General features: G+C 38.8%; 1 protein-coding gene across 2 annotated transcripts in view; it reads right to left on the bottom strand.

Annotated features, from left to right (window-relative positions):
* Nucleotides 1-25,246, bottom strand: part of RASSF6 (Ras association domain family member 6) — a 48,912-nt gene extending 23,666 nt beyond the window's left edge. Inside the window, exons 1-3 of one of the 2 annotated variants that reach the window (XM_003832338.5) lie at nucleotides 25,011-25,246; nucleotides 16,457-16,555; nucleotides 3,417-3,495 (exon numbers count right to left, since the gene is read on the bottom strand). In XM_003832338.5, the coding sequence (XP_003832386.1) occupies nucleotides 3,417-3,495; nucleotides 16,457-16,521 (144 nt within the window). In that variant the 5' untranslated portion in view covers nucleotides 16,522-16,555; nucleotides 25,011-25,246. The remainder of the gene's footprint in view (nucleotides 1-3,416; nucleotides 3,496-16,456; nucleotides 16,556-25,010) is intronic. The other variant, XM_057302086.2, reaches the window with a different exon arrangement.
* Between the last annotated feature and the right edge of the window lie 1,464 nt (nucleotides 25,247-26,710).

Here is a 26,710-nt window from a genome sequence, read left to right as displayed (position 1 = left end):
TGTGTCACCCAGGCTGGAGTACAGTGGTGTGATCTCAGCTTACTGCAATCCCCACCTCCTGGTTCAGGTGATTCTCCTGTCTCAGCCTCCCGCGTAGCTGGGATAACAGGCATGCACCACCATGCCTGGGTAATTTTTGTATTTCTTTTTTAGTGGAGACAGGGTATTGCTATGTTGGCCAGGCTGGTCTCGAACTCCTGACCTCAGGTGATCCACCTGCCTCGGCCTCCCAAAGTGCTGGGATTATAGGCATGAGCCACAGCACCTGACCTGAATAACTTTTGTATTATAAATGGAGCACTGATGTACAGAATTGGAAAGAATATGCCTCAACTTAAATGTTCATAACACAAAAACTCAAACATTTACCTAAAGGAAACAAACTTAACATCATGAATTTTGTGGAAACTTTTGAATTAAAGTATAAATAATCATTTTCCTAGTTTTACTCTTTTCCTAAATTTTATATTTTTATAATTGTATATATTAAGACTTAAGATATAGGACAATGTTGAAATAATTTAAAATTAGGCCCACTTCTTTATAAAGAGATTAGTTATTTAATTCAGTATATTATTGAATTTGGGAAAGTAACTGAAATACCCAATTGAACTAAATCATTTAAGCTCAATAGGAAAGGCCAGAGTGCTTTGTAAATTTCCTTCTGTCCAAACTGTAGATTTAAGCCAAATCATGGTGGCCTAAAGTCCATGCTGTGCCATGAAATTAAATCAGGAGTAGAAAATTCTAATGTCCCCTTTGGCCAGGAAGATATTGTAAATATGTAAAGTGAGCCCCATCAGAATACAAGGCTGAGTGAAGAGACGTGTGGAGAATGAAACACTGAAATTAAATAAAAAGAAAAAAAGTAAACATAAGGCCACTTTGTACAGTAGCCTGCCAGTGGCACTCCTAAAAATGCTTTTGAAGAAATAAAGGACATTCAAATAGCAAGAGAGGAAGTCAAACTATCCCTGTTTGCAGATGACATAATCTTATATTGAGAAAACCCCATCGTTTCAGCCCAAAAGCTTCTTAAGCTGATAAGCAACTTCAGCAAAGTCTCAGGATACAAAATCGATGTGCAAAAGTTGCTAGCATTCTTATACACCAACAACAATCAAGCCAAGAGCCAAATCCCAAACAAACTCCCACAAAAAGAATAAAATACCTAGGAGTACAGCTAACAAGGGAAGTGAAAGATATTTACAAAGATAACTATAAGTCACTGCTCAAAGAAATCAGAGATGACACAAACAAATGGAAACTCATTCCATGATTATGGATAGGAAGAATTAATATTGTTAAGATGGCAATACTGCCCAAAGCAATTTGTAGATTCAATGCTATTCCCATTAAACTACTGTTGACATTCTTCACAGAAATAGAAAAAACTATTTTAAAATTCATATGAATCCAAAACAGCCTGAATAGCCAAGGCAATCCTAAGCAAAAGAACAAAGCTGGAGGCATCACACTACCTGTCTTCAAACTATACTACTGGGCTACAGTAACCAAAACAGCATGATACTGGTACGAGAACAGACACACAGACTGATGGAACAGAGTAGAGAACCCAGAAATGAGACTGCATATCTACAAGTATCTGATCTTCAACAAATATGACAAAAACAAGCAGAGGGGAAAGGATTCCCTAGTCAATAAATGGTGCTCGGATAACTGGCTAGCCATATGCAGAAAACTGAAACTGGATCCCTTCTTTACACCATATACAAAAATTATCTCAGGATGGACTAATGATCTAAATGTAAAATGTAAAACTATAAAAACACTGGAAGATAACTAGGTAATACCATCCAGGACACAGGCATGGGCAAAGATTTCATGATGAAGATGCCAAAAGCAATTGCAACAAAACCAAAAATTGGCAAATGGGATCTAATTAAACTAAAGAACTTCTGTACAGCAAAAGAAACTATCGATAGAGTAAACAGACAATCTACAGAATGGGAGAATATTTTTGCAAACTATGCATCTGACAAAGATCTAATATTCAGCATCTACAAGGAACTTAGACAAATTTGCAAGGGAAAAAACCAAACAACCCCATTAAAAAGTGGGCAAAGGACATGAGCAAACACTTCTTAAAAGAAGACATACATGTGGCCAGCAATCATATGAAAAAGCTCTACATAACGGATCATTAGAAAAATGCAAATCAAAACCACAATGAGATACCATCTCACACCAGTCAGAATGGCTATTATTAAAAAGTCAAAAAATAACAGATGCTGGTGAGGTTGTGGAGAAAAAGGAACCCTTATACACTGCTGGGGAGTGTAAATTAATCTAATCATTGAGGAAGACAGTGTGTTGATTCCTCAAAGACCTAAAGACAGAAACACCATTTGACCCAGCAATCCCATTACTGGGTATATACCCAATGGAGAATAAATCATTTTATTATAAAGACATATTCACACATATGTTCATTGCAGCACTATTTATAATAGCAAACACATGGAATCAACCTAAATGCCCATTAATGGTAGATGGGATAAAGAAAATGTGGTACATGTACACCATGGAATACTATGCAGCCATAAAAAAGAACAAGACCATGTCCTTTGCAGGGATGGAGCTAGAGGCCATCATTCTTAGCAAACTGATGCAGGTATAGAAAACCTAATACTGTTTGCTTTCACTTATAAGTGGGAGCTAAAGGATAAGCACACATGGACACATAGAGGGGAACCACAGACACTGAGGCCTATCAGAGGGTGGAATTTGGGAGGAGGGATAGGACCAGGAAAAATAACTAATGGGTACTAGGCTCAATAGCTGGGTGACGAAATAATCTGTACAACAAACCACCATGACACATGTTTACCTATGTAACAAACTTGCACTTGTACCCCTGAACTTAAAAGTTAGAAAAATGCTTTCTAGCTTCAGGACTTTCCTGAATTCTTTCTTTAATATTTCAAAATTTTTATTATTTTGATATAGTGCACCTCTATTGGAATCTAATGCATTCATTTTAAAACCCAAATCAAATTTGACATTACAGATGCATCATAATTTATTTGACTAATCCCTAATTGATAGAGATGTCTTCAATTTTCTGCATTACAAATGACATCACAATGAATATCTTTCTATATACATTCTGACGCATTTGTAAGAAAGTATTGTGATAGATTTTCAGTGGAAATGCTGTTAAAATATTCATATTCTATTTTTAAAATAGAAAGAAAATATGTCATTAAAATTTTTAAATGCTTTTCTATCTCAAAAATGCTTAGAAAGTCACAAGTGTTCCAAGCCCAAGTCTAAAAGAATCATAATCAAGTTAAACTTTCACCTGTTTCTTCCAGAATTGTGTGTGTGTGTGTGTGTGTGCGCGCGTGTGTGTGTGTGAATAACACCGGATTGCCTTTCTTCAGTGGGCTTACCTCTCCATATAAAATATGCAGATTTTTCTGGTTCTCATAAAAAATGTTATAGGTCTTCAATAAAGAATTAAGTTGTTCCCTAAAAATAAAAAAAAAATTAATTACAATCAGTCTTAGAGTTTTTAACGTAAAAGGTGATCATGGTACTTTCATAAAGGTATGAGATAGAAAGAAATAGTTTAATGGAATCTTTACTGTTCTGTCACTTTAACTTAACATAGGTCATTGGAAGTGGAAGCATTCTTAAAATATCAGCAAATGTTGAAGTTGCTAATTCATAAATAAATAACCAAAGGTGGGAAATGACTGAGGACAAAAATGGTGAGAACAGTGTTCTGTAGCAGGAGGCAGCCACGAAACAGGAATTTGGTTTCATATTCCTTTTGGTATTTCAACATTTTTAACCAACCTAAATTAAGCACTGGTGTGTGGCTGATACCATCTCTCTATACACTACTCCCTCCTGTGTCCCCAGGGCATGGGATGGGACACCAGTGCCCCAACTCTCCAAATCTGTGTTCCCTTGTGTAAGTCACTTAGTATCCCTGAATTTCCACAGCTGTGAAATGAAGGTGATCTGTCCTACTTGCCGGGGCTGTTTAGACTATTAAAGGCAACCACAGAAGTCAAAGATCCCAGCTGGCTGGGTGAAGCAACAGTGAGCAAAGGCCATTGTTACTGTGGCAGGGGAGCTTCTCTCCTGGCCTGCCCCACACAGCTGACAATGGCAGACTCTGGCCAGGAAAGTTTGTAGGGGAGGAGCCCTCTACCTTTCCGCCCTTCCAGTTGGGTATCAAGATCTGAGACCAGATGTGCTGGTGAGTGACTCAGCGCTTTCTTGCCTGGAAACTCCTCCCTGTGTCTCCCACTGGGAAAACAGCTGTGGTAAGGAATGCTCCTGACTTATCTCACCCTTTGTGGCAGGTGGGCCCTGGCAGTGGGAACACTGGCTCTTACCATACCTCTATTCTATCTTTCTCTCAGTGTCTCTATGTCTTGAGATGCTCCTCTTGAGATGATCATCATTTCTCACTTGGATTATTGCAGCAGCCTCCTAAAAGCCTCCCTGTATCTGTTGTTTACTCTCAACAGCAGAAACTGTTTTAATGCAAACCTGACCATCTCTCCTCTTTGCTCAGAACTCTTCAATGTCTTCTTGTTTTTCAGATTAAAAGCCAACATCCTTACAATGGCTTAAAAGGCTGGATGCAACTGGTCTTCTGTTACCTCTTTCATCTCATTTCCTCCCACCCTTCCCTCACTTCATGCAACCACCAGCCTCCCTGGTGTTCCTTGGCCACTCCAGACAGATTCTCATCTTGGGGCCTTTGCACTTGGTGATCCCTCTGCCCAGAATGATATTCCCCCAAACGTTCACCTTGCCAGCTCATTCATCTTCTTTAATTATTTAATCAAAAGTCATCTTCTCAAGAAGTCCTTCCTGATCACCCAATCTAAAAGTTCACCTTCTCCCAGCATTTCATATCTTGATTTTCTCCTCTGCCCCTGTCCCTGAGTCACCTTCTATATATTTTACTTATTTCCTTATGTTCTGTCTCCTCCACTGAATGTAGCTCCAACAGGGCAGGGGTATGTACGCATTTTGTTCACACTGTATCCTGTGCCTGGAAGAGTACTTGGTACATAGCAGGACAAATTCTGGTTGACTAAAATTATCGGGAAATACTCATTGCCTAAACAACAATAAACAAAGGAAGAAAAGCTTTCTCATATAAGCGGTTTTATAAAAAAAAAAAAAGACCCAACAAGTCATGATATTAAAATTCCAAGTATTTCAATTGCTAAAATCCCTTTGATCCTCAATATCTGTCTCTGTCTCATAAGAAAATGAGAGGGCAGGGAGTTTGGTCCACTTTATTCACTCCTGTGTTCCTGGTTCTCAGAGCAGAAACTTGCTCACAGTAGGCTCTTCTTCAATAAATACTGAATATTGAATGACAGAATTTATATATACTGACTGTTACATGTTTGAAATCAGGTAAGCATGTATGTTGCCATTGGCTTTTTGTCACTTGTAATTTTCAAGGTGTACGTTTCCAAGGATCAATATACTCCACACAATTGCCATAAAAAAGATTCTCCTGAAGTCCTCCATACTGTTGGTTCATTTCCCAAATGGATTACTTTCCATTTTTAATGTTAATGAACATGTCTCTTCTAAATATCATTGGTCACACTGATTTTGTTCTCCTGGGGTCATTGTCATAGGATATTTCCTAAAAATTATACTACTGGCCGAGAACATGAACATGATTTATAGCACTCATTGTTTAGTGCCAGAACACTATTAAGAAATTTCACCATAAAGAAATTTTACTGTAAAGAAACTTCAGGGACACTTGGGATGCAACTCCTGATATGCTGAGCTGTGAGAGTTGTTATGAAAGCAAATGGAGCCTTACATAATCTTATTCCCTCAGCTTCTGCTTCTGATAAAAGTACATTACATAGTAGAGTATGAGCAGCCTTTAAAGTGTTTACTTCAGGATCATGTGCAGTTGGAAAATGTTTCTGAACCTGAATAGAGCCTGACTAAATCCTCAACTGAAATAAGTCTACAAATGACATAAGGAGTTGGCAGACGGTGGTCCCAGGCTGCCTGTTTTTGTAAACAAAGTTGTATTGGAATATCACCACACTAATTTGTCTGCTCATTGTCTATGTCTGTTTTTCTGTTATAACTGCAGAGATGAGTAGTTGTAACAGAAATCATATGACCTACAGAGCCTGAAATATTTCTAATCTGGCTCTTCGCAGAGAAAGTCTTCCAGTCTGTAATCCACTGTGTAATACAGTGTAGCTGGATATCATAGAAGTATTTTTCTCACCATGAGTAGAATCTTTTTGATTATTAATTGGATTTTGAAGGATTTTGGAGTGTTGAAGATTAGAGCTCAGTAAACTAAAGTATTGGAGTAAAATTAGGTAAATTAGTGGTGCAATACAAAGCAAGGAATTAGAAAAGAAAATTTAGAAGTTGCCTGAACAAATTATAGCAATGGTGAATGTTGTCCAAACATTTCTTTTAATTGTGTGTACACCTTACCAGAGAAACTTTTGAAGATGATTAGTTTATGTACCTGATGAAACAATATGTCTAATATAACCTTGAAAATAAAATGTATGTCTGTAACATTCTAATTTAACTTGGCATTAGGGGAACAGCAAGGTGAAGAATTACTGTTAAGTTGATCATCTGTGTCTATTCACATTACACCATCCCACAGAAGGTCATTTATTGAACATGATACAGTTGCTGTGTGAGCACAGTCAAGAGGCCTCAGTCATGCTGGGAGGGTGGGTGAGAGCTTTAAGGAATACATGTTGCCTACGGTGAACCTTGGTTGGTGAGCATTAAACAGGAAAAGAAGAATGAAAAGAGTTTACCTGGCAAAGAAACAACATGAAAAGGGACATGTAGCTATTTCTGTAGTTCGCAGAAAAAAACTCAAGAGTTGGGATTCCAAGAATGCAACATGTAAAATGCAGAATGCTGAGCAATGAATGAGCCCCATGAACCATTTTAAGAAACTTGGAATTCACTTCGCAGGCAATGGGCAGCTATTGAAGATTCTAGGCAGGTGAAAGACATGATGATACTAAGGATCACTAGGTAGATTGTGGAAGATAGATTTCAGTATGAGACAAGATAGAGGCAGCAAGATGAGTGAGACCACTGCAACACTAGTGTGGTAGAGGTGCAGAAACGAGGCTGATGTTCCACGGAAAGGTGAACAAATGTGCCATGTCTATAGAAGGTTCTAAAATCCAGAAGGGACCTATAATAATTACAGGCATTGTATGGTTTAGAAGAACCAAAGGCAATCACTGAAGTGTTATCTGGGCAGGCCCTAATCAATAAGAGGAGCCCTGATTTAATATACACTGTGGCCTGTCAGTGGTAATTTTAACAGATTTTTTTTTAGGGCCCACCTAAGTGTTACATGCGGACCCCCTCAAAAAGAATTTGTGCACCTTTCTCCCTCAAACCTGTAAAAGTTCACCTTCCAACATGATCAGACTGCTTAGCATAAACTGTTTGATGGCCCTTAAAATACTTTAAAATGGGTGATAAGAAATGGATTCTATGTCCAGTTTTCCAGTTTACAAGTCTGTGATGTCCAAGGCACGCCCAAGAAATAGACACAAGTTTTGGCCGGGCGCGGTGGCTCATGCCTGTAATCCCAGTACTTTGGGAGGCCAAGATGGGCAGATCACGAGGTCAGGAGATAGAGACCATCCTGGATAACACGGTGAAACCCCGTCTCTACTAAAAATACAAAAAATTAGCAGGGCGCGGTGGCGGGCGCCTGTAGTCCCAGGTACTCAGGAGGCTGAGGCAGGAGAATGGCGTGAACCCGGGAGGCGGAGCTTGCAGTGAGCCCAGATTGCGCCACTGCACTCCAGACTGGGCGACAGAGCAAGTTTCCGTCTCAAAAGAAGAAAGAAAGAAAGAAAAAGAAATAGACACAAATTTCTCACACTTTTATATGTGAGACATAAAAATTGATTTTCTAGGAAAGAGCCTTGGTTTTTGGAACGTGAAACACTGTATCACAATATGTAACAAGGGTGTTTTTAAACATCATCAAACACTATATAATAAGGATGGTGTTTTCACTAAACTGAAGCAAACCAAACCTCCATATAAACTGAACTTCTAGCTAAATGAACATGTAAATTATAAGTTTCTCCAGGATAGAAGTTGGCACCCTGCCACAAGCAGTGTGGAGAGAGAATCCTGGTATAAGCCTATGAATACCCAGGATTCTTCATCATGGTCCTGGAAGAGAGCTAGCCAAGGAGGGACTGACCTTGGTGGGGGGCAGGTCAGGGGGAGGGATGCTGAGGGGATATCAGGGTCCTGTTCCTTTAAGGCTCCAGCTTGGTTTTAATGAGTAATAGTGGACCCAGAGTTTACTGTAAAATGCTCTGGTGTACTTTGTACTTTGTGGCCTGAATTGCAGCTGCTCAGCCGATGGGAATTACCCGCATTCTGACGTTTGCTATGAATAATGTACTTAGCATGAAATGAGTTCCTCAATCTTATCAGGTATTTGGCTGGCTGGAAGAAACTTTTTATTTAATTTTATAAAACTGTAATATACATGAATGTGGGACAGGATTATGGGTGGAAGTGAATTATGTATGTCTCATATCCATAGATAGAGTGGATGTCAAATATTAGTTGTACTAAGAGATTTTTTTCCTCTTGTTTTAATAATGACTTACAGCATAATTAAGTGGCTATCCTAGTCCTTCCCTAAAAGGCAAAGAACCCTGTCCTAGTCTTTACAAAGTGATTCTTACAGTTTGAACCCACTAAGGACAAAGCATAAATATTGTCATATGCCGTCACCCTACACAAACTTGAAAGACTTCCGTGTGATACAAATGAACCTCAGGGGAAAATACACTCAACGAGGCTGCCAAAGGCATATTTAGCCCCCGGCTGTGCTTCCTGAGTTTGTATTACTTCTGCTTCTTGGAGACTTGCTGAAAAATATTCATGGTTCCAATTAGGCAGGCACTGAGCTGCTTAGTGACAACAGCATTAAGAACAACATTCCATCCCAGCACTTTGGGAGGCCGAGGTGGGCGGATCACGAGGTCAGGAGATGGAGACCATCCTGGCTAACATGGTGAAACCCCATCTCTACTAAAAAATAGAAAAAAATAGCCGGGTGTGGTAGCAGGCGCCTGTAGTCCCAGCTACTCGCGAGTCTAGGCAGAAGAATGGCGTGAACCCGGGAGGTGGAGGTTGCAGTGAGCGGAGATCATGCCACTGCACTCCAGCCTGAGCGACAGTGAGACTCTGTCTCAAAAAAAAAAACAAAACAAAACAAAGCAAAACAACCATTCCACTGTGTGTGTTGCCATGTTTAAGAGCAGGAACCAAGAATATTTGAAACAGACTTCAGCAGGTGAAAAACTGAGGGAGAAAAGGATAGTGCTAATTAGTTCTCTTGCACAGGTTTTCTTTTTCCCACTGATTTTGTTCACGATATTAAATTTTAGCAGTGAAGCTATTTAACAATTTCATATGTCAGGTTCAAAAAGCTGAATTTAGAACTTTATATTTTTATAAAATAACTGAAATATTAAAGTTAAACATATTAAACATTGCATTAAATATGTAAAGGTAACAAATTATTTGCTGGGAATTAAGGTTGTGATTTTTATTTCCTATGTTATAATTCTATATACCTTATAAATCATTTTCTTTCTTTTTTTTTTTTTTTTGTTTTTTGAGATGGAGTTTTGCTCTTATTGCCCAGGCTGGAGTGCAATGGTGTGATCTCATCTCATTGCAACCTCCACCTCCTAGGTTCAAGTGATTCTCTTGCCTCAGCCTCCCGAATAGCTGGGATTACAGGCAGCTGCCACCAGGCCAGGCTAATTTTCGTATTTTCAGTAGAGATGGGGTTTCACCATGTTGGCCAGGCTGGTCTCAAACTCCTGACCTCAGATGATCCACCTGCCTCAGCCTCCCAAAGTGCTGGGATTACAGGTGTGAGCCACCATGCCCGGCGTATAAATTCTATATAAGAAATGTGTGATACTTTCATGATATTTTTTAGGTTCATAAAAATGTAATATACACTCTTGTATGTTTTTGGAAAGATGGAATCAGGAAATATGAGGACACAGAAGAGAACTGAATAAAGCCTTGTCATCAAGCCATTTGCCAAGATAAATCATCATTCCATATTAATGATGTCTGTAATAGAAGCAGAATTCTCCAAACCCATTTTATCCTTTATTCCTGTCCATTTGAATCCTGGAATTAAAATTACAAGTTTTGACTCCTCTTTCATAAACAGCCATGGCTCCAGGTCTTTTCGCTTTTGGCCTCATCTGGTTCAAATGATGAAGAAAGAATGCTTTTCAATCTTTGCATAGAGACCCTCCTCAGCTAGGAAAGTAGGTTATTCGCATTTCCTTTGCAAATGAAGGGACTGAGTTCCAAAGTCTGGAAACTGAGAAATTTGTGGAGAAGTAGTCTATCTCGATTGAAGCAAAAATGCAAACCCTGAATGATCAGAAAGCTCTGAATTCTGTCTCACTCTTCCAACTTCAAATACCTGAGGATTTTTCCCTTTCTTCTGCAGCCTCGCCAACATATGTTATTTTTTGACTTTTTTATAAAAGCCATTCTGTCTGGTGTGAGATGGTGTCTCACTGTGGTTTTGACTTGCATTTCTCTGATTAGTGATGATGAGCATTTTTTCATGTTTGTTGGCTGCTTGTATGTCTTCTTTTGAGAAGTGTCTGCCCATGTCTTTTGGCCACTTATACACTGTTGGTGGGAATGTAAATTAATCCAGTCACTGTGGAAAGCAGTTTGGAGATTTCTCAAAAATCTAAAAGTTGAACTACCTTTCAACCCAACAATCCCTTTACTGGACATAGACCCAAAGGAAAATAAAACATTCTACCAAAAAGACATACACACCCCTGTGTTTATCACAACACTATTCACAATAGCAAAGACATGGAATCAACCCAGGTGCCCATCTGTGCTGGATTGGATAAAGACAATGTGGTACATAGACACCATGGAATACTCTGCAGCCATAAAAAAGAGCAAAATCATGTCCTTTGCAGCAATATGGATGCAGCCAGAGGCTATTATCCTAAGTGAACTAATAGAGAAACAGAAAATCAAATATTGTATATTCTCACTTATAAGTGAGAGTTTAACACTGGGGACACATGGACACAAAGATGGGAACAATGGGCACTGGGGACCACTAGATGCAAGAGAGAGGGAAAGCGGCAAGGGCTGAAGAGCTATCTATTGGATACTATGCCGACTACTGGGATGATGGGTTCATCCGTACCCCAAACCTCAGCTTCATGCAAGATAGAGATGAGGGAATGGAGCAATTAGGCTGGTACTTAGCTCATATTTGGGTCTTGCTTCTCATTTGTCTGTGGTTTAGCCTTTCATTTCCTGTTTTTCTGAGACAAGCCTTATAGTTTTTTGTTTTTTTTTAAAGCCAGTTGAAAAGTAAACACAGGTGTGCCACACAACAGCAAGCATTATGGGAGCAGATGGAAACTTGCTATCAAATTACACCCTTTGTGTATGAACAGATAGGGACTTCTGTGCTTATTGAGAAAGAGTAACTTGACTTCACACTCTGATGCCCCTTGCTCCCTTGGGAGGGAGAAACTATCCTATTTAATGAAGTCTTTCATTTATTGTAGCGATATGCCTTTCAGCCCCCTGGACATTTGGGATTGTTACTAGAGGGTCTGAAACACAACAGAGAGCCAGTGATTCCCAGGGCCATCAACCTGAGCATGAGCCTGAAAATGGGAGACTTCCTGACACACAGGCTCTTACACTCACTGGCTCTGACTTTGTTCTTCAGTAATGCTGCCATGACTTTCACCACTGGTTATCTTTACATTCAACAAAAAAATAATAAGCAAACTCCTTGCTGCTATTCAGAGGATCCTCCAAACATTCTCCACACTAAATCCAGAGTATGTAGAATGTATCTAATCATATCATCTGCTTTGTTAACATCTTTAAATGTCTTAAATGTCTTTCCATTGCTCTTGGGATAAAACCCCCACACCCTTATGGCAGGTTAAGTCCTGTTTGGTCTCTCTCCTGCCTTCCTCTTCAGCCTCCTTTCAAGAGACATTTTCCCTGTGTCCTGCACCCCAGCACCCTGGGCACCTTTCACTTGTTGGAACTCTTTGCTCCATGGCTGTAAGGATTTCTGGCAGATTTCCTGTGTCAGAAACACTCTTCTACCCACTGTCCTGAACTTTGATAGCTTCTTCTTAGTCAGATCTCTGTACAAACATTGTTTCTAGGGAAGCCTTCTTGGAACTCTTGTTTAAACTAGGGCTTTGTTCTTTCATAGAACTGGGTTCCTTCCCTCAGAATACATGTCAGTTTGTTTCAGGCCTTTAGATCTATGTGGATCTCAAAGTGTGATCCCCAGACCAGCAGCATCTGTACCACCTGGGAACTTAGACATGCAAATATTCAAAACACCCTAGAACTCCTGAATCAGAAACTCTGGGGATGGAGCCTAGCAATCTTTCTTTTCAAGAACCCTCCAGGTGGTTCTGATAAAGGCTCAGGTTTGAGCTACAGCTTCAGATTGCAAGCTCCACAAGAGCAGGACAGCTACCTCCTCTCCTCTCCTCTCCTCTCCCCTCCCTACCCCTCCTCTCTACTCTTCTTCCTCTCCTCTCCTCTCCTGTCCTCCATCCCCTCCCCTCCCCTCCTCTCTACTCTTCTTCCTCTCCCCTTCTCCCCTCTCCTCTCCTCTCCTCCATCCCCTCCCCTCCCCTCCCCTCCCCTCCCCTCTCCTCTCCCCTTTCCCCTCCCCTCTTCCTCCTCCTCCTTGCTTATGGTATGCTCTCAAAAGTTATTTGTGTAGCGAATACAGCATAGAAAATTCACGCATCCAGAAATTGAAATAAATTCCATACATGTGATATATTTCTGGAGTCTGAACTTCTGGAGTCTCATAGAAAATCATTGGATTTTCTCTGAGAACATTTTTAGATTATCTTGGGCAGACAAATGATCTCATCGTTTTTAAACCTCCTTAATTGATAAAACAGGTAACTGCAAAGTAGATAAATTTTACTAGGAATAACAGATTATTAAGTCATATTGATATGCTCAATGACTGTTGACAATATATGCTTATTGAAAAATATCAGATATAAAAAAACCTAATAAATGTCCTTCTTTCACATATCTCATGATGACGTTATTGACCCTTTTGTGACAAAATAACAGATGTGATACCCAGTTTCTCATAATAATTTCTTTTCATTTCACTGGGTCATCAAACATGGATAATGTGAATTTTTAAAAACAATCCCCATGTGGACAAAAATTCTAATTTTTAAAGTAGATGCTCCTAAATATGCGATTAAAATCCTCTGTCTCTGGCTTATTTTGAAATTCTAACTTTTTATACAAATAAGTCAGAACAGGCTCTCTTATACTTTAATTCAAGACAGGTATTCAGCGTTCTTCAGGAGAATGATGCCCTCCTCTTAGAAACTTACCTTCAGGACTCACAGGGGCACGCAGTGTTTGCTCCTATTCCTTTGATCAGGAGAAGACCCTGTATATGAAACCTGGGCAAACATTGCCTTCTGGCTGTACTGGCCAGGTAGAAGGCAGCCTGTGGAACACTGGCTCTTTGTGCTTAATTTGTGCTTAGAAGTGCAGGTGGCTGGTTCCTTTGTTTCAACAAAGGTTGCTGGCCAACATGCTTGGAAAAAGAAACTGTTTGGAATAATGCACTTTCTGCTAAAATTTATTACATCACGCTAATTAAACTTACTAAGGACAGGATTGTACACGTGCCTTTTGAGCTGCCCTTAGAAGAGGCATAGACTGCAAAGTTTTTATTAGGTTACTAAGTAGCAGAAAAAGTCTGATAGGTTCTGAGAGTGAAATCTGATTGGCATTCTAAAACTGGATTTAAACTTCTCCATTAATTTTTTTTAAATACATGGTTAGCATTTATTCACCTTTAAAGTGCCCAGATTTCAGCCTATGACCTAAAGTGAAAATACTTTGAAAGTAACCATAAAAAACATTTATTTTTATTTTTTTCCACCCAGCTCACTATGTGAAGCAGTGTGCAATGATGACTCCAGGCAATAAAACAGCAACTGGAAGCTTAGTCATTTCAGTACAAAGCTAACCTGTGCCAATACCCTTTGAACAGGGAAGTTTCTAAACTCAGAGAATTCTCGTCCAGTAGTGGGATATAAACGTTATGTTGCCTACTATGCTATTATTAATATCAGGACCTCTTATTTTACTGATCATATGTAATCTTCATGAAATTTGCTGAAACCAAAATTTTGATTATGAAGATTCTGCTTAACTATTAATTTCCATTCTTTTCATGTAGTTCTGTGCAGGAAAATAAAAATACCTCAATAAATTGCTAATTTTTGTCTTGTTTACCACAACAATGCCTAGTAAAGAGAGGGAGCTAAAAAACTACTTGCCAAGTGAATAAATGAGTAGGGGTGTTTGCCAGATTTGTGGTATGCTGGTTATCATAGTTGGTCAGTGGCATTGTTATAATTTCTGGTGACAGCCTGGCAGAGATTTCCCCTAGCTCCAGGAATTTTGTTTATGTTAGGAGGTCAGAAGTTCTCAGAACTTTAATCCTTTCCTACGGTGAGAATTTGTTCTCAGTACTTCAGTATGCATCAGAATCACATGATTAGTTCTGGGGTGAAGCCAAGGGTCTATACTGTGAACAGGCATCTGAGTCAGAAGCAGGTGGTCCATGGACCTCATTTTTAAGAAATGCTTCTTATTCAATCTCAAATGTAATGTGTCCAGAACTGAATTCCGGATCCTCAACTGCAAACCTGCTCCTCCTGTAGCTCCTGCTTCTCCTCATGATTTCAGAAAATGTTAACTCCATTTTTCTAGATCAAAATTTTTAGAATTATCCTTGGTTATGCTCTTTCTCTCACACCCATGTCTAACCCTTCTGGAAATCCTATTGTGTTGGTCTTCAAACTATATCCAGAATCTGACCATTGTTTTCTACCTCTACTGCTGCCACCTTGGTTCAAGCCACCTTCATCTCCACCCTGGACTGTCAGCTCCTTGGTAACTTCTCTGTTTCCACTCTTGTCCCCTCTCTACTCTGTTCTTAACATAGCAGCTAGACTGATATTGCCACTCATGTGCTCAATATCCTTCCACAGCTTCTCATCTTATTTAGTGGGAAAGATCAAGCCTCATACTGGCCTATCAAACCCTACATGTTCTGAGCCCATTTGGCTTCTTCTCCTGCTGTCTTTCTACTTCCATTTCCCCACACTGTTCTCCCTGACCCTTACAAATATGCGTCTGCCTTAGGGCTGTGGAGTTGCCATTCCTCTTGCCTGGAATACCTGCAAAAACTGCATGGCTTGCTTTCTCCCTTTCTGCAGGCTTTTCTTCCAATGCTTCGCGCTCACTGAGGAAGGAACTAGGTTATATGCAATCAGAACCCTTTCCGCTCTCTATCTCCAGCACTCTTTACTCCATTTCCTCAGCATTTATCTTATGTATTGACTGTATCCCGACTTTATGATGTAACTCCATGAGAGTAAGGGTTTTGTTTGGTTCATTACTGAATGCTCAGGGTCCAAAAATACACCTGCTCACAGTGAGTAATCAGTAAGTGTTTGAGGAATAAGTCAGTGGATCCTTTATCCTTTGCATCAGGTCTTTTTCCCACTGCTTATAGTTCATCCTTATCTTTCAGCTGTGGCTTTATTTCCATATTTGATCATATTTGTTTCCTTCACTTTCCTACTGCCCAACCCTGCATCATTCACTTCTCCTTCTCTCTGTCATTTATTTGGCTTTTTTCCTTTTTCCACCCCCCATAAGATTTGGGTCATGTTTCAGTACCACTTATTTTTTCATGATTTCATCTCCTCTCAGCCCCCAGCCTCTGCTGTAGCTTGGCCAGTTTCAGTTTTCATCTCTACTCTTATAGCTTTTAAGCCCCTACTCTATTGTTCCCAAAGCAATATGAGATACTGTTTGCTGCGTACAAGAAAAGCTGTGGATGTTGGCCATATATTGCATAATCTAATGTCAAGAGGGACCAGTAAAAATAAAGTGTCATGAGGAGCAAGGGAGGGAGAGGTTAGGACAGGACATAATGTTTTTGGCCCTGGGGTTAATTCTTTAGAACTATCATTTATGAGAAGCCTTAGATCTTTCACCTAATGCTGCTCTTCAATATTATCCCAACTATTAAAACAGAAATGTTGCTTTTAATAAAGTAAAACCACTGTTAAACAAAATATTAGTGATTGTTCCATGAGAGTAAATTTGAGAGTCTTTAGGAACATACTTTTCCAACTTCTTATCTAGTATCTCTACTGATGATTCATATTATTGATCTTGTTGGCCATACATCATGCTTAGAAAACTTTGATGGTATATTCCACAAATGACTGGTGAGTAGGACAATGTATAATATAAGGTGTGTGGTTACCTGGTTATGAATGTCTTCTCATTAATGAAGATCCAAGAGGGGTACTGGTGAGCCATCATAGTCATCTTTTCCTCCTTTTTGAGATGGTCTGAGGATATCCTAAACATGAGAATAATATTAATGATTTGTTCCTATAATGCATTAAAAAATTAGTTTCTGATTTAAGTTGAGTGTTTTGTTGTGTCTCTAGAGTATAAGAAGGTTTTAGAAAGTTTTTAAGTAGTATGTCATGTGTGAGCAAAAATACAGAAAAATGTATTATGTAAATGAAAAACTACAGAAACAGTAACTCCAGACACGGATGGATTGAACAATTTGGTAAGTCTGTTTTACATATATTTCTAGCAAAATAAATATGACTCTATTGATTTATATAATTCTGTATAAGGGATCATATTCCTTCTATTGCAATAACTCACCTAAACTGGCTGAACCTTGCCCCAATCAGCAGAACACAACTGCAATTCTAGGCAGCTAAAATCAAGCTCTGACTTGAAGAGTTGATTAGGTATGATGTAATATTTTTCAAGTCTCCTTCAAGCTCTGGAAACTGTGGTCAGATGTGAATAATCTCCTCCTTTATATGTTCATATAAATGGCATTAGGGTGTGACCAGAGATGTAAAGTATAATATTTTCTGTTCATTCCATTTTGCAAAAATTGAATATTCAGTTATCATGGCTCCAAGTCTATAAGATTTTAGGGGATAGAGCCAGAATTAAAAAGATGGATGAGAGAGTTCAGTTTTCTTTTTTTTTTTTTTTTTTAAAAAAAAACGTTGTGTATAAGGGGGTGGATTTCCTCCTTTTCCTTTCAAATCTGGTTATTTGGGTTGGGTAAGATGAATAAAAATTAGGAAATTATATGTCCTAACTCTTCAGAGTACCAGAAAAAAAAGAAAACAGGAAAGCTATTCTTCTATTCTCATAAAATCTCTGGTGCATATTTTTCTTTATAGCATGTTGTTAAACTCACTAGGTACTTTGTTACAGTTTTCAGGGTGAATGCTTGGCTGCAGTCTCATTTTAGGCTTTTATCATTCTGATCATCCCATCACCTATTTGGTCACAAACCATCTTGGTATCTTTCTTAATAAATACAGCCCAAGTCCCTTAACCTGACTCTCAAGTTTTCTTCAATTCCATTCAAACCTACCTTTCCAGGCTCCAAATTGAAACATTTCTTCAACACCAGGCCTTGTAATCTAATGAAATTTCATGTCATTGAGTCTTTTCTCACCAATTTCCCCTGGCAGCAGAGGGCCCTCCTCACTGCAGGTCCAGATATCTGGTCCCTTTTAGTCCCCAGTGGGACATCTTAAAGTCTCCCCATGTCCTTTGAATCCACGCTGTTGTCATCATTCTGCTTTCTACCTTGTATTGTCATTATTGATTTATACCTTACTTTCTTTTCTATTGCTATCTTCTTGCTCAAAGAATGGTGCTTCTCTAGTTGGAAATGGCATCCTCTGATAGCACATCATTGGCAGGTCTCATGCAGGACACCTGGAGGACTCATACCAGAGACACAGAAGCTTAGTCACCAGGCAAAGTAATTCTATACGTCAGAAGCCACATGGGCATTTTATGCTGCCTTGGGCACACAGACACAACATGCTCCATGAGCCCAGTGAATCCCAGTTACTTATTCACAGGATTTGGTCTGGGCAACTTGGTTATACAGGTTACACAAGTTCCTCCAGCTTCTCAAACTTGAGTTTTGCCCCTGGATTTTGTCATTCTAATAACCCACCAAAAGGGTTATTAATGTCCCCGAGTGAAATCCCCCAGTGATGACCCTGGGGTCCAAACACTTCCTTCTTCCTCCTGGGTCCAGATTATTTATCATATATTCCTTTAATTTAGCCCTACCTCCACCTCTCCACCCATGTTCCAAGAGCCTATACCTTGCCAAAGAGTTCACTTCTCTCCTCATTTCTTGGCCTCTTAGCAACATTTGACAAGATTGATTTTCCTACCTTTTAAAACACTTTCTTCTTGATGCTTTTGAGACAAACCAAGAATATCAATCACCTCACTCTATTTTCCTGCTATCTCACAGGCCTCAACACTAGTCTCCTTTGCTGATTCCTCCTTTGTATGATCACTAAATACTGGCTTGTTTGAGTGTCCATTCTCAGCCATCCTTTCTTCTCTATCTATACATTCTTCCAGGTAATCGAATCTGTCTCCATCCCATAATCTCTGTTGAGCTCCAGACGCATGTCACCACCTACCTAATCTCTACTTAGATGTGTACCAGGCATCTCAATATCTACATGGCTGAAAAAGAACCACTGACTTTCTCCCATGATCTAAAATTTCCTCCTCCACAATTCTTTCCCATCTAGGCATCAAAACTAATATTTAGTCTCATTTTTTCCCTCTTTCATCATAAGCCAAATTCAATCCAAAAGTAAGTCCTATTCACTGTACCACTAACATATTCCAAATTCGAAAGCTTTGATTTCCACTGCTACTACCCTAAGCCAAGCCACCATCATCTTTTTCCTGGATTATTGCATCAGCCTACTAGAGGGCCTCCCTCTGTTGTGGTCTGAATGTTTGTGTCCCCACAAAACCTAGATGTTGAAACTTAACCCCCAATGCAATAGTATTAACAGGTGAGGACTTTAGGAGGTGATTAGGTCATGATAGTGGAGACTTCATGAATGTGATTAGTGCCCTTATAAAAGAGACCCCAGAAGCTGCCTGGACCCTTCCACCATGTCAGAGCATAGCAAAAAGACCATCTAAGAACCAGACAGCTTGCTTCCCTCACCAGACACTGGGGATATTTGGAACTGAAGAACCACTGATAGCAGCTTCTTATAATTACAAAGTGAAAATTGGCAGTGATGGACTGAAAAATCATTGCGGTAGCTTTCCAACTGGCTCACTCTTTATTTGCATTCATAAGAAATATCAAAGATATCATTAAAGAGGGCAAATAATTGCAATGTAGTTATAGTGACACGCTGTTGATCTATGCTGAGGTAACTCATAGCCAGCTTCAGAAGACTTCAGAAGATGTGATGAAAGGGTTTCCAAGGCTCTTATATTATTCTCTGACTTTAGGAAGGAAGACAGTTGAATATAATTTAATGTAAGAAAATAAAAACAGGATAAAATTTTCATTCATAGGCAGCACATAATATTTGAGTAGGAAATAATATTATTCATGTCTGATCTAAAAATTGGGTAAATAAAATATTCAAACAGTTTAAATACCTGAAAGGTAAGAACATGCTTTGGTAAAAGTCCCATTGTTAGTATTAACAGTGAAGTGAAATACAAAAGTTAGCCGGGTGTGGTGGCACACACTTTTAATCCCAGCTACCTGGGAGGCTGAGGCCTGAGAATCACTTAAACCTGGGAGATGGAGGTTGCAGTGAGCCAAGATTGTGTCCCTGCACTCCAGCCTGGGTGATAGAGTGAGACTCTGACTCAAAAAAAAAAAAAAAAAAAAAAAAAAAGAGCAAAACAAATAAACAAACAAAAACAATGAAGTGAGGCATAGATCTATGAATTCAAATAGTTTTTCATCCTCATTTTCCCATTCCCATTCACCATGATTCATAGCAAACTAAAACCTGCTAGGGCCCTTGTGAAAATCTCCTAAATTATAAAGACTTGGTAGATATAAGCATCTGAGCAAATTTTCTCAAAGTCTTAAGAGGAGAATAACAGAGAAGTCATGAATAGCAAAGAGGGAGAGAATTTATGAAGAAAGAAAAAATTACAGTTCTAGAAGCCTGGAGGTCTTACTTGGGATGTTCAGTTATTTTGGTAGAACATAATAAACTACAACTTGAGGAGGAAGATGGTTGTTACAAATCTATGTAGGCCCTGGGGCCAGAGATTATTGACTTAGATTGTGTGTAAAATAAGATCATTATTTAATAAGTTTGGTTATTTACTTTTTCATTTTGTCCAGAAACAATGAAGCTGGAGAAACAGGGAATTAGATAGGTCAGCAATTAAGTCCTGGAGAAATCAACAGCACTAGAAGTATAGGAGTGGTAGAATTGGTCTGAACAAGCCAATGAGATCTGGATGGAGCCTGAGGAGGCAGTGTTGGGCAGCATTAGCGTTCCAGCAATGCTGGAACGTGGTTCACCTCCCCCTGCTCTGCATTCCTGCCTAGAGGTGGGCTTGCCTGGACTTACCAGTTGCCTTGTGACCAGAATGAGGCCAGAGGACAGGAAGTGAATTCTAGTACAAATTAAATCAAATGGGTCAGTCATTTAAAGTAACTTCCTGTTATCCAAGCATGAGTTAATTAAATGGTTACATGTCTAAAAGTGGAAAATTTGGTTCACTCGTTTGTAAATTCAACAAATATTTCACGAGTTCCTTCTCTGCACCTGCTACCGTGCTAGGCACAGAAAATATAGCCTGTATCTATATCTATAGCCTCTTATTTCTGAGGCCACAAGGTGCACAAAGTGTCATAATGCTAATGATTTTACAAAGAACTAATATATATATACATATATCTCTATCTATCTATCTATCTATCTATCTATCTATCTATCTATCTATACATATATATACAGGTGCTAACTTCCCTGTATTTCCCAGCCAAAGACAATTTCTCTTGCTTCTGAAATTTCACAGGAAATTTTCTGTAGCTTTCTAATTACTGCTTTCTCTCTCTAACCATATTTTATTTTACTTAATTTGATTACTAGGTCCTTTAGGACAGAATTATTGCTATTTCATTTTTGTGTCTTCTAAAGTGAGTGAATATATGCAGGCATATAGATAAAACATACATAAAATATTGAATACATCCAACATACAGAGAGGTATATTATAATATTAATGGTAAAATTAAGAGCTAAGAGATTATGTGTGATAATTATTTCTTTTTTTATTTTGTATGTACTGTCTAAATCATAGACAAGGAATATATGTTACATCTCTCTCACCCACGTCCCCAGTAAAAGCTACTTAAAAAAAGAACAGAAAGTATCACACTAGAATAGCAAGTGTGTATTTCAATTATGAGATAAGAGTATGTTAAGGGCTGTACACACGGAGAGTCTTTTTAATAAAATATCGTTTCAGCTTGAAGAAGCAATAGAAAGTTACAATTATGTATTCATCTCCAAAACGAAGCTGTTTTCTCAAAGTTATGACCTGGAACCTTGGAGTAGAGAAGAGCAGAGTTATATGCAATTACATCACTTCAAGAAAATGAGACAAAGCATCTATAATTCCATCCAGTATCTAGTTCTCTCAAAAAAGGAAAAGAGTTAACAGAGTGATGGTTTCTGGGAAACATTTGGCTCCATACTTTTTCTTAAAATGTGCTTTATTTGCAGAGACAGTAAAGGTCAAGAGTTGGCATATATACAAACTATCACTTAATTAAGTAATATTGGTTGCAGTCAGTGATTGTTGGTTTTGAGATAGAAGTAATGTATTATAATCATTGAATCTAAGAGAGGACTAGGCAGAATATGAATCAAACACACTTCTATGTGAGCATGCCACTGCCCTCAGTTCAAGTGGAATCTAATTGGAAATGCCAAAACTTTACTGTTCTATTGCATATTTACATGGTACTAATGCCGTGCATTTTATTCTGCTCAAGGTGCCCTCAGGGAGATAAAGAAAGCAGAAACGGTCGGAGAAGCAAATTTGTATTAAGGCACTTAAGGCATCTTGCCACCACTGGGTCTGGGAGGCGCTGCTCAGTCTGCCGACAGTATCTTCTGGAATTACTGGTGTGGTGGAACTCAAGAATTTTCTGCTTCACCTGAGCTTCCCAGTAGAAATTCTTAGGTTGACGTCACACAGATCACGACTCATTTTTCCTGTTTGTATATTTGCTGCAAAAGAATCGACACTCTCTCCTCTTAAGCTCCTTTACTAGGCTCTAGGTGATGATGAAGTTTTCCTTTAAGTTAATATCCTTATTACTTAAATAGGAGACACTTCATGTTCTACTTCTGAAAGCAGTGGTATTAGTTAACTTTGGTTCTTGAGATTATGTTATGAAAGTGATGAAATCACTATAATTTATCATTTTAAACATACAAATTAATTTTTGCAACAGAATAACTCTCTAACTGTAGTGTAAAAGGAAAATATTCAGAATTCCTTTCTCAGAGGTTGTGTTTTCAAATGGCCTATACTTGAATATTTTAAAAATCTAAGCTTTTATGTGAAGCCCATGTAACTCTAGTAACCGTGAATTCCCCACCTACATTGCAATCAATGAATCTATATAAGCAAATGGACTGTCAGCATTGGGTTTCTATCTCAGTTAAAAGTAAAGGATGCTTCTTATTTTAGGAAATTAAAACAAGAATCAGGTATAGAACTTTTAGTTACATGCTTAAAAGACTTGTTACATACATGTTACAATATTTTGAATATAACTGGAAAAGTTAATTTTTTCGTAATCATTGCTGGGTCTCTCTGTGTCACTCTTTTCTCTCTTTCTCTCTCTCTCTGATTGACCACAACATTTAATAGTTTATAATAAAATGTTATACACGTGAGAAATAGTAGAATAAATGTAAATTCAACACAATATTCTAATGTATAGATATAAAGTTGTTATCTATCTATCTATCTAAACAGATTTTAACTAGAAAGACTTCCACCCAGTTACGGTTAAGTAGATTAATCTCAAATCAATTTCAAATATGGTTAAATAAATTTATCTCAATTGGGGCTACTATTCTTTATTTAGACATATGTCTATCAATAAATATAAAGGCAAATAACTTTGTTTAAGGATGTATAACAATATGGAAATTCAGCATAAAAGTATATTTCCTCTTTGAAAAATCTTTAATGAATATTGGAACCCTAACTTATTCTAATTCAATTTGATTCCTTTATAAGTTTTTAGCTAAACTGTACTAAACACAATCAGACCCCAGAGGGAAATAACATAGTAAACTTCAGTTAGGTTGGGTTTAGAATTCTATCCACAATTCTCCAGTCAATATCTAATTGTAAGCACACTGAAGAATTTCAACTCTGCAATTTGAAAAAAGAATCCATTAAAACACCAATGATATTAAGTTAGGGTATACTGCAAACTCTTTGACTGCTTTATTTAATAAAATAACAAGATAAAAATGACGTCAATGGAAATTACTAGTCATAGACACTAAGTAGGTCCCCTCAAGAAAATTAGCAACATTAATAACTAACAACATTGACAAAAGTGCCCTTTAAGTGAAACTTCATAAAATAAAGCCACTTTCCTGTAATTTAAGCTTAAGAGGTAGAGACTGACAAAATAGAAGTATTATTCCTTCATGTCTCTTGTCCATCAACACAAATTAAAAACAGCACTTCAATACAAACAATTCAATATGTGCTGAAATATAAAGACATGGATTATATGGTCTAAATTGATGAAAGTTATTCAAAAGCAGTCTCCTTTATAAAACCCAAATGGCATGAATTCCACAATATGAGATTGTGTGTAACTCTCTTACTCTAAAATTCTGTTTTCTTTTTAGGAATAACAGATTAATGTAAATGTGAATTTTTCAAAAGAAAACTGATTGAGTAGCAAATATGTCTGAATTTGCCACCACATACTCTATCTGAAAAATGGAAAGAAGCCAGGTCATTTCGTTGCTACCCAGAGAGATGATCCTAGCACACCTGTCACCTGCTTGCCTGTCCTGGACCCAGTCTCCGGGAACCAGTTCAATTCCAGCATGCTAATACACACTGTCTGGTCTCCCTAGTTCAGCTTGCCCTCCCTGATAACGGCCCCTTTGGCAGAGCAGCTTATTTTTAATGCTAACAGTAGGTATCACTTACAGAACACTTGCTGACTGTTCAGTTCCCATCAAAGAAAGCCTTATGTGGCAGATCCTTTGATGATGCTTGTTTTACAGACAAACGTTTGGGGCTTAGGTTAAGAAACTTGAGAGGGGGCAAACTAATAAGTGGCAAAGCCGAGCTTTGAACCTACCACTCTTCTGCTTCAGAATTCATATCCTTAACTCATGGACTCCCATTTAATTATTTATGTTTATTATTTCATTGTTTGGTGAGCGCTTATATTGAAAATTCATTTTTTTTGGTGGGGGGCATGCTTTCTGTCACTTTGCAGAAACAAATAAAAGTTGAGCTGAACCCTCAATTAAGATCTTTCCAGTGCGATGATTCAACACAATATTCTAACCATAAGGATACTCAGAGGAAGGAGGATGCCATCCAGAAGTCTAGTATCTTTGTAAGGCACGATTTTTGCCAGGCACAATTACAGGTGAAGGGCTCATTGAACTAAAGGGAGGAGGGGTCCTGTGGTTACATTTACCTCCAAGCCCTTCTCTGCACCCTTTCCCTCCCTTCTTTCCCCTCTCTCCCTCCCACCCTACAAGCTTACCTTGGTTAGGAAAGCATATTCTGAGAAAATCAAAAGGAAAAGGGATGTGTGCGATTCAGGCTGCTATGACACACACACACTTAACTTTGCTGCCTATGGATTCTGCTTTCTAGTAACTTGCCCTGAACATGACCCCAGGGAGTGGATTAGAAAGTTTTTTTTCCCCATCCCCATTTTTTACCTGTTATTCACACTGTGAGCAGGAGGACCCTTTTCACCATCGTTGTTGGGCTGAACTTGCTTCGCGGTTTGTTCTCGGCTGGGTCAGGAACTCTGGTAGAGGGAAACCAGTGCCCTGTCTCTGCCGGGCTGGGACTCCGCGAGTCACTCACCTGTAGGGGAGGTCCGAGGCCCGCGCGGGCGCAGGGGCGGCGCCTATCTCCTCCCAGAGCATGGCTCAGCTGGGCGCTTGCAGTGCCCCCCACGCGATCAGCGATCCTAGAGCCCCAGGAGCTGTTAATTATTTCTCCTTTTCGCCACAGCAGGGAAGTGTTAAGAAACCTGAGCCACTCCCTGTGCCTCAGTGCATGTTGGGAGTGTTTACTTTCTTAGGAACAGCTGATAGGTACACTCCTTTGCTCTCTGCCACACTTCTTGAGAAATGAATGGACATTCTAGTTAACGCTTTAACCACGGGATTTGACTGATGTTAATCTCTATTCTCTAGTCCACCCACACTGTAGGTAATTGGCCTGTGAGAAATGACACCAACCAAGACTGAACGCCATTATTCACGTCTTTCTTTTTAAGATTTTTCTTTTCCAATTTGAGATTTGTTAACTTTCTTTTCCTTGTTATTTTGCTAACACATTTCCCTGCTAGCACTTTTTTTCACCCAGAGCAGCGTTTCGCGCTTCAGGGTGCACCAGGACCACCTATGTATTCTGCTAAACCCAGGTACCATCAACTGTGAGACTCTGATTTAGTAGGCCATGCATACACTTCGGGTATTTATATTTTTTATAAGCTCCACAGAAGAAACTGGTAGACATCAAAGTTTGAAAATGAACATAATGAAACAAAACAGAGGAGATAAATAATAATTTAGTCATTATCTACTGAATTGGATTTGGGGGCTTTGTTTTTTCCAATATCTCCAATTTCAAAAGGACACCAAAAAGGCTTAGAAACTGTTAAATGACAGATGCTGTGGAAATATGAAGTACATTTATACACACACACACACACACATTTTTAAGGATCATTGTTATTTTACTGGTTTCCTATGTAAAGCAACTATTCATAATTTTTAAACATAATAGGTTATTTTACAAGTGTAAACCTGAGAGCCCTCAAAAGAAATTCAATCTGATTCCTGCAAAAAGTTCAGCAGGCAGAGTTAATTTTTAGTATCTTTCGTGTTCAAACGCCAGACAAACAGAATGACTCTAGATGTTCAGGTTGCATGTTTGTCATAGCACTTTAAGTAGGATCCTATATGTTCAAAAGGTGAGGCAGGCCAGGTGCAGTGACTCACGCCTGTAATCTCAGCACTTTGGGAGACCAAGGCTGGTGGATCACTTGAGCCCAGGAGTTCAAGACTAGCCTGGACAACATGGCAAAACCCTGTCTCTGCAAAAAAAAAAAAAAAAAAAAAAAATTAGCCCAGCATTGTGGGGCATGCCTATAGTCCCAGCTACTCGGGAGGCTGAGGTGGGAGGATCACTTGAGCCTGGGAAGTCGAGGCTGCAGAGAGCCAAGATTGCACCACTGCACTCCAGCCTGACTCAAAAAAAAAAAAAAAAAAAAAGAAAGAAAAAATATTAGGCAGTTTATCTATTTAATCTGTGGTGTGCGGAGACCAGGAACTATCAGATTTATCATTATTTGAGCAAATGGTTTTATTGGATCACAATCAAAGATTTTACAATCTTATGTAAG

Source organism: Pan paniscus, chromosome 3 (assembly GCF_029289425.2).
Source record: "Pan paniscus chromosome 3, NHGRI_mPanPan1-v2.0_pri, whole genome shotgun sequence".
Classification (NCBI taxonomy): domain Eukaryota; kingdom Metazoa; phylum Chordata; class Mammalia; order Primates; family Hominidae; genus Pan; species Pan paniscus.
The sequence above is the reverse complement of the archived record's forward strand: the minus strand, read 5'-3'. Positions and strand labels throughout refer to the sequence as shown.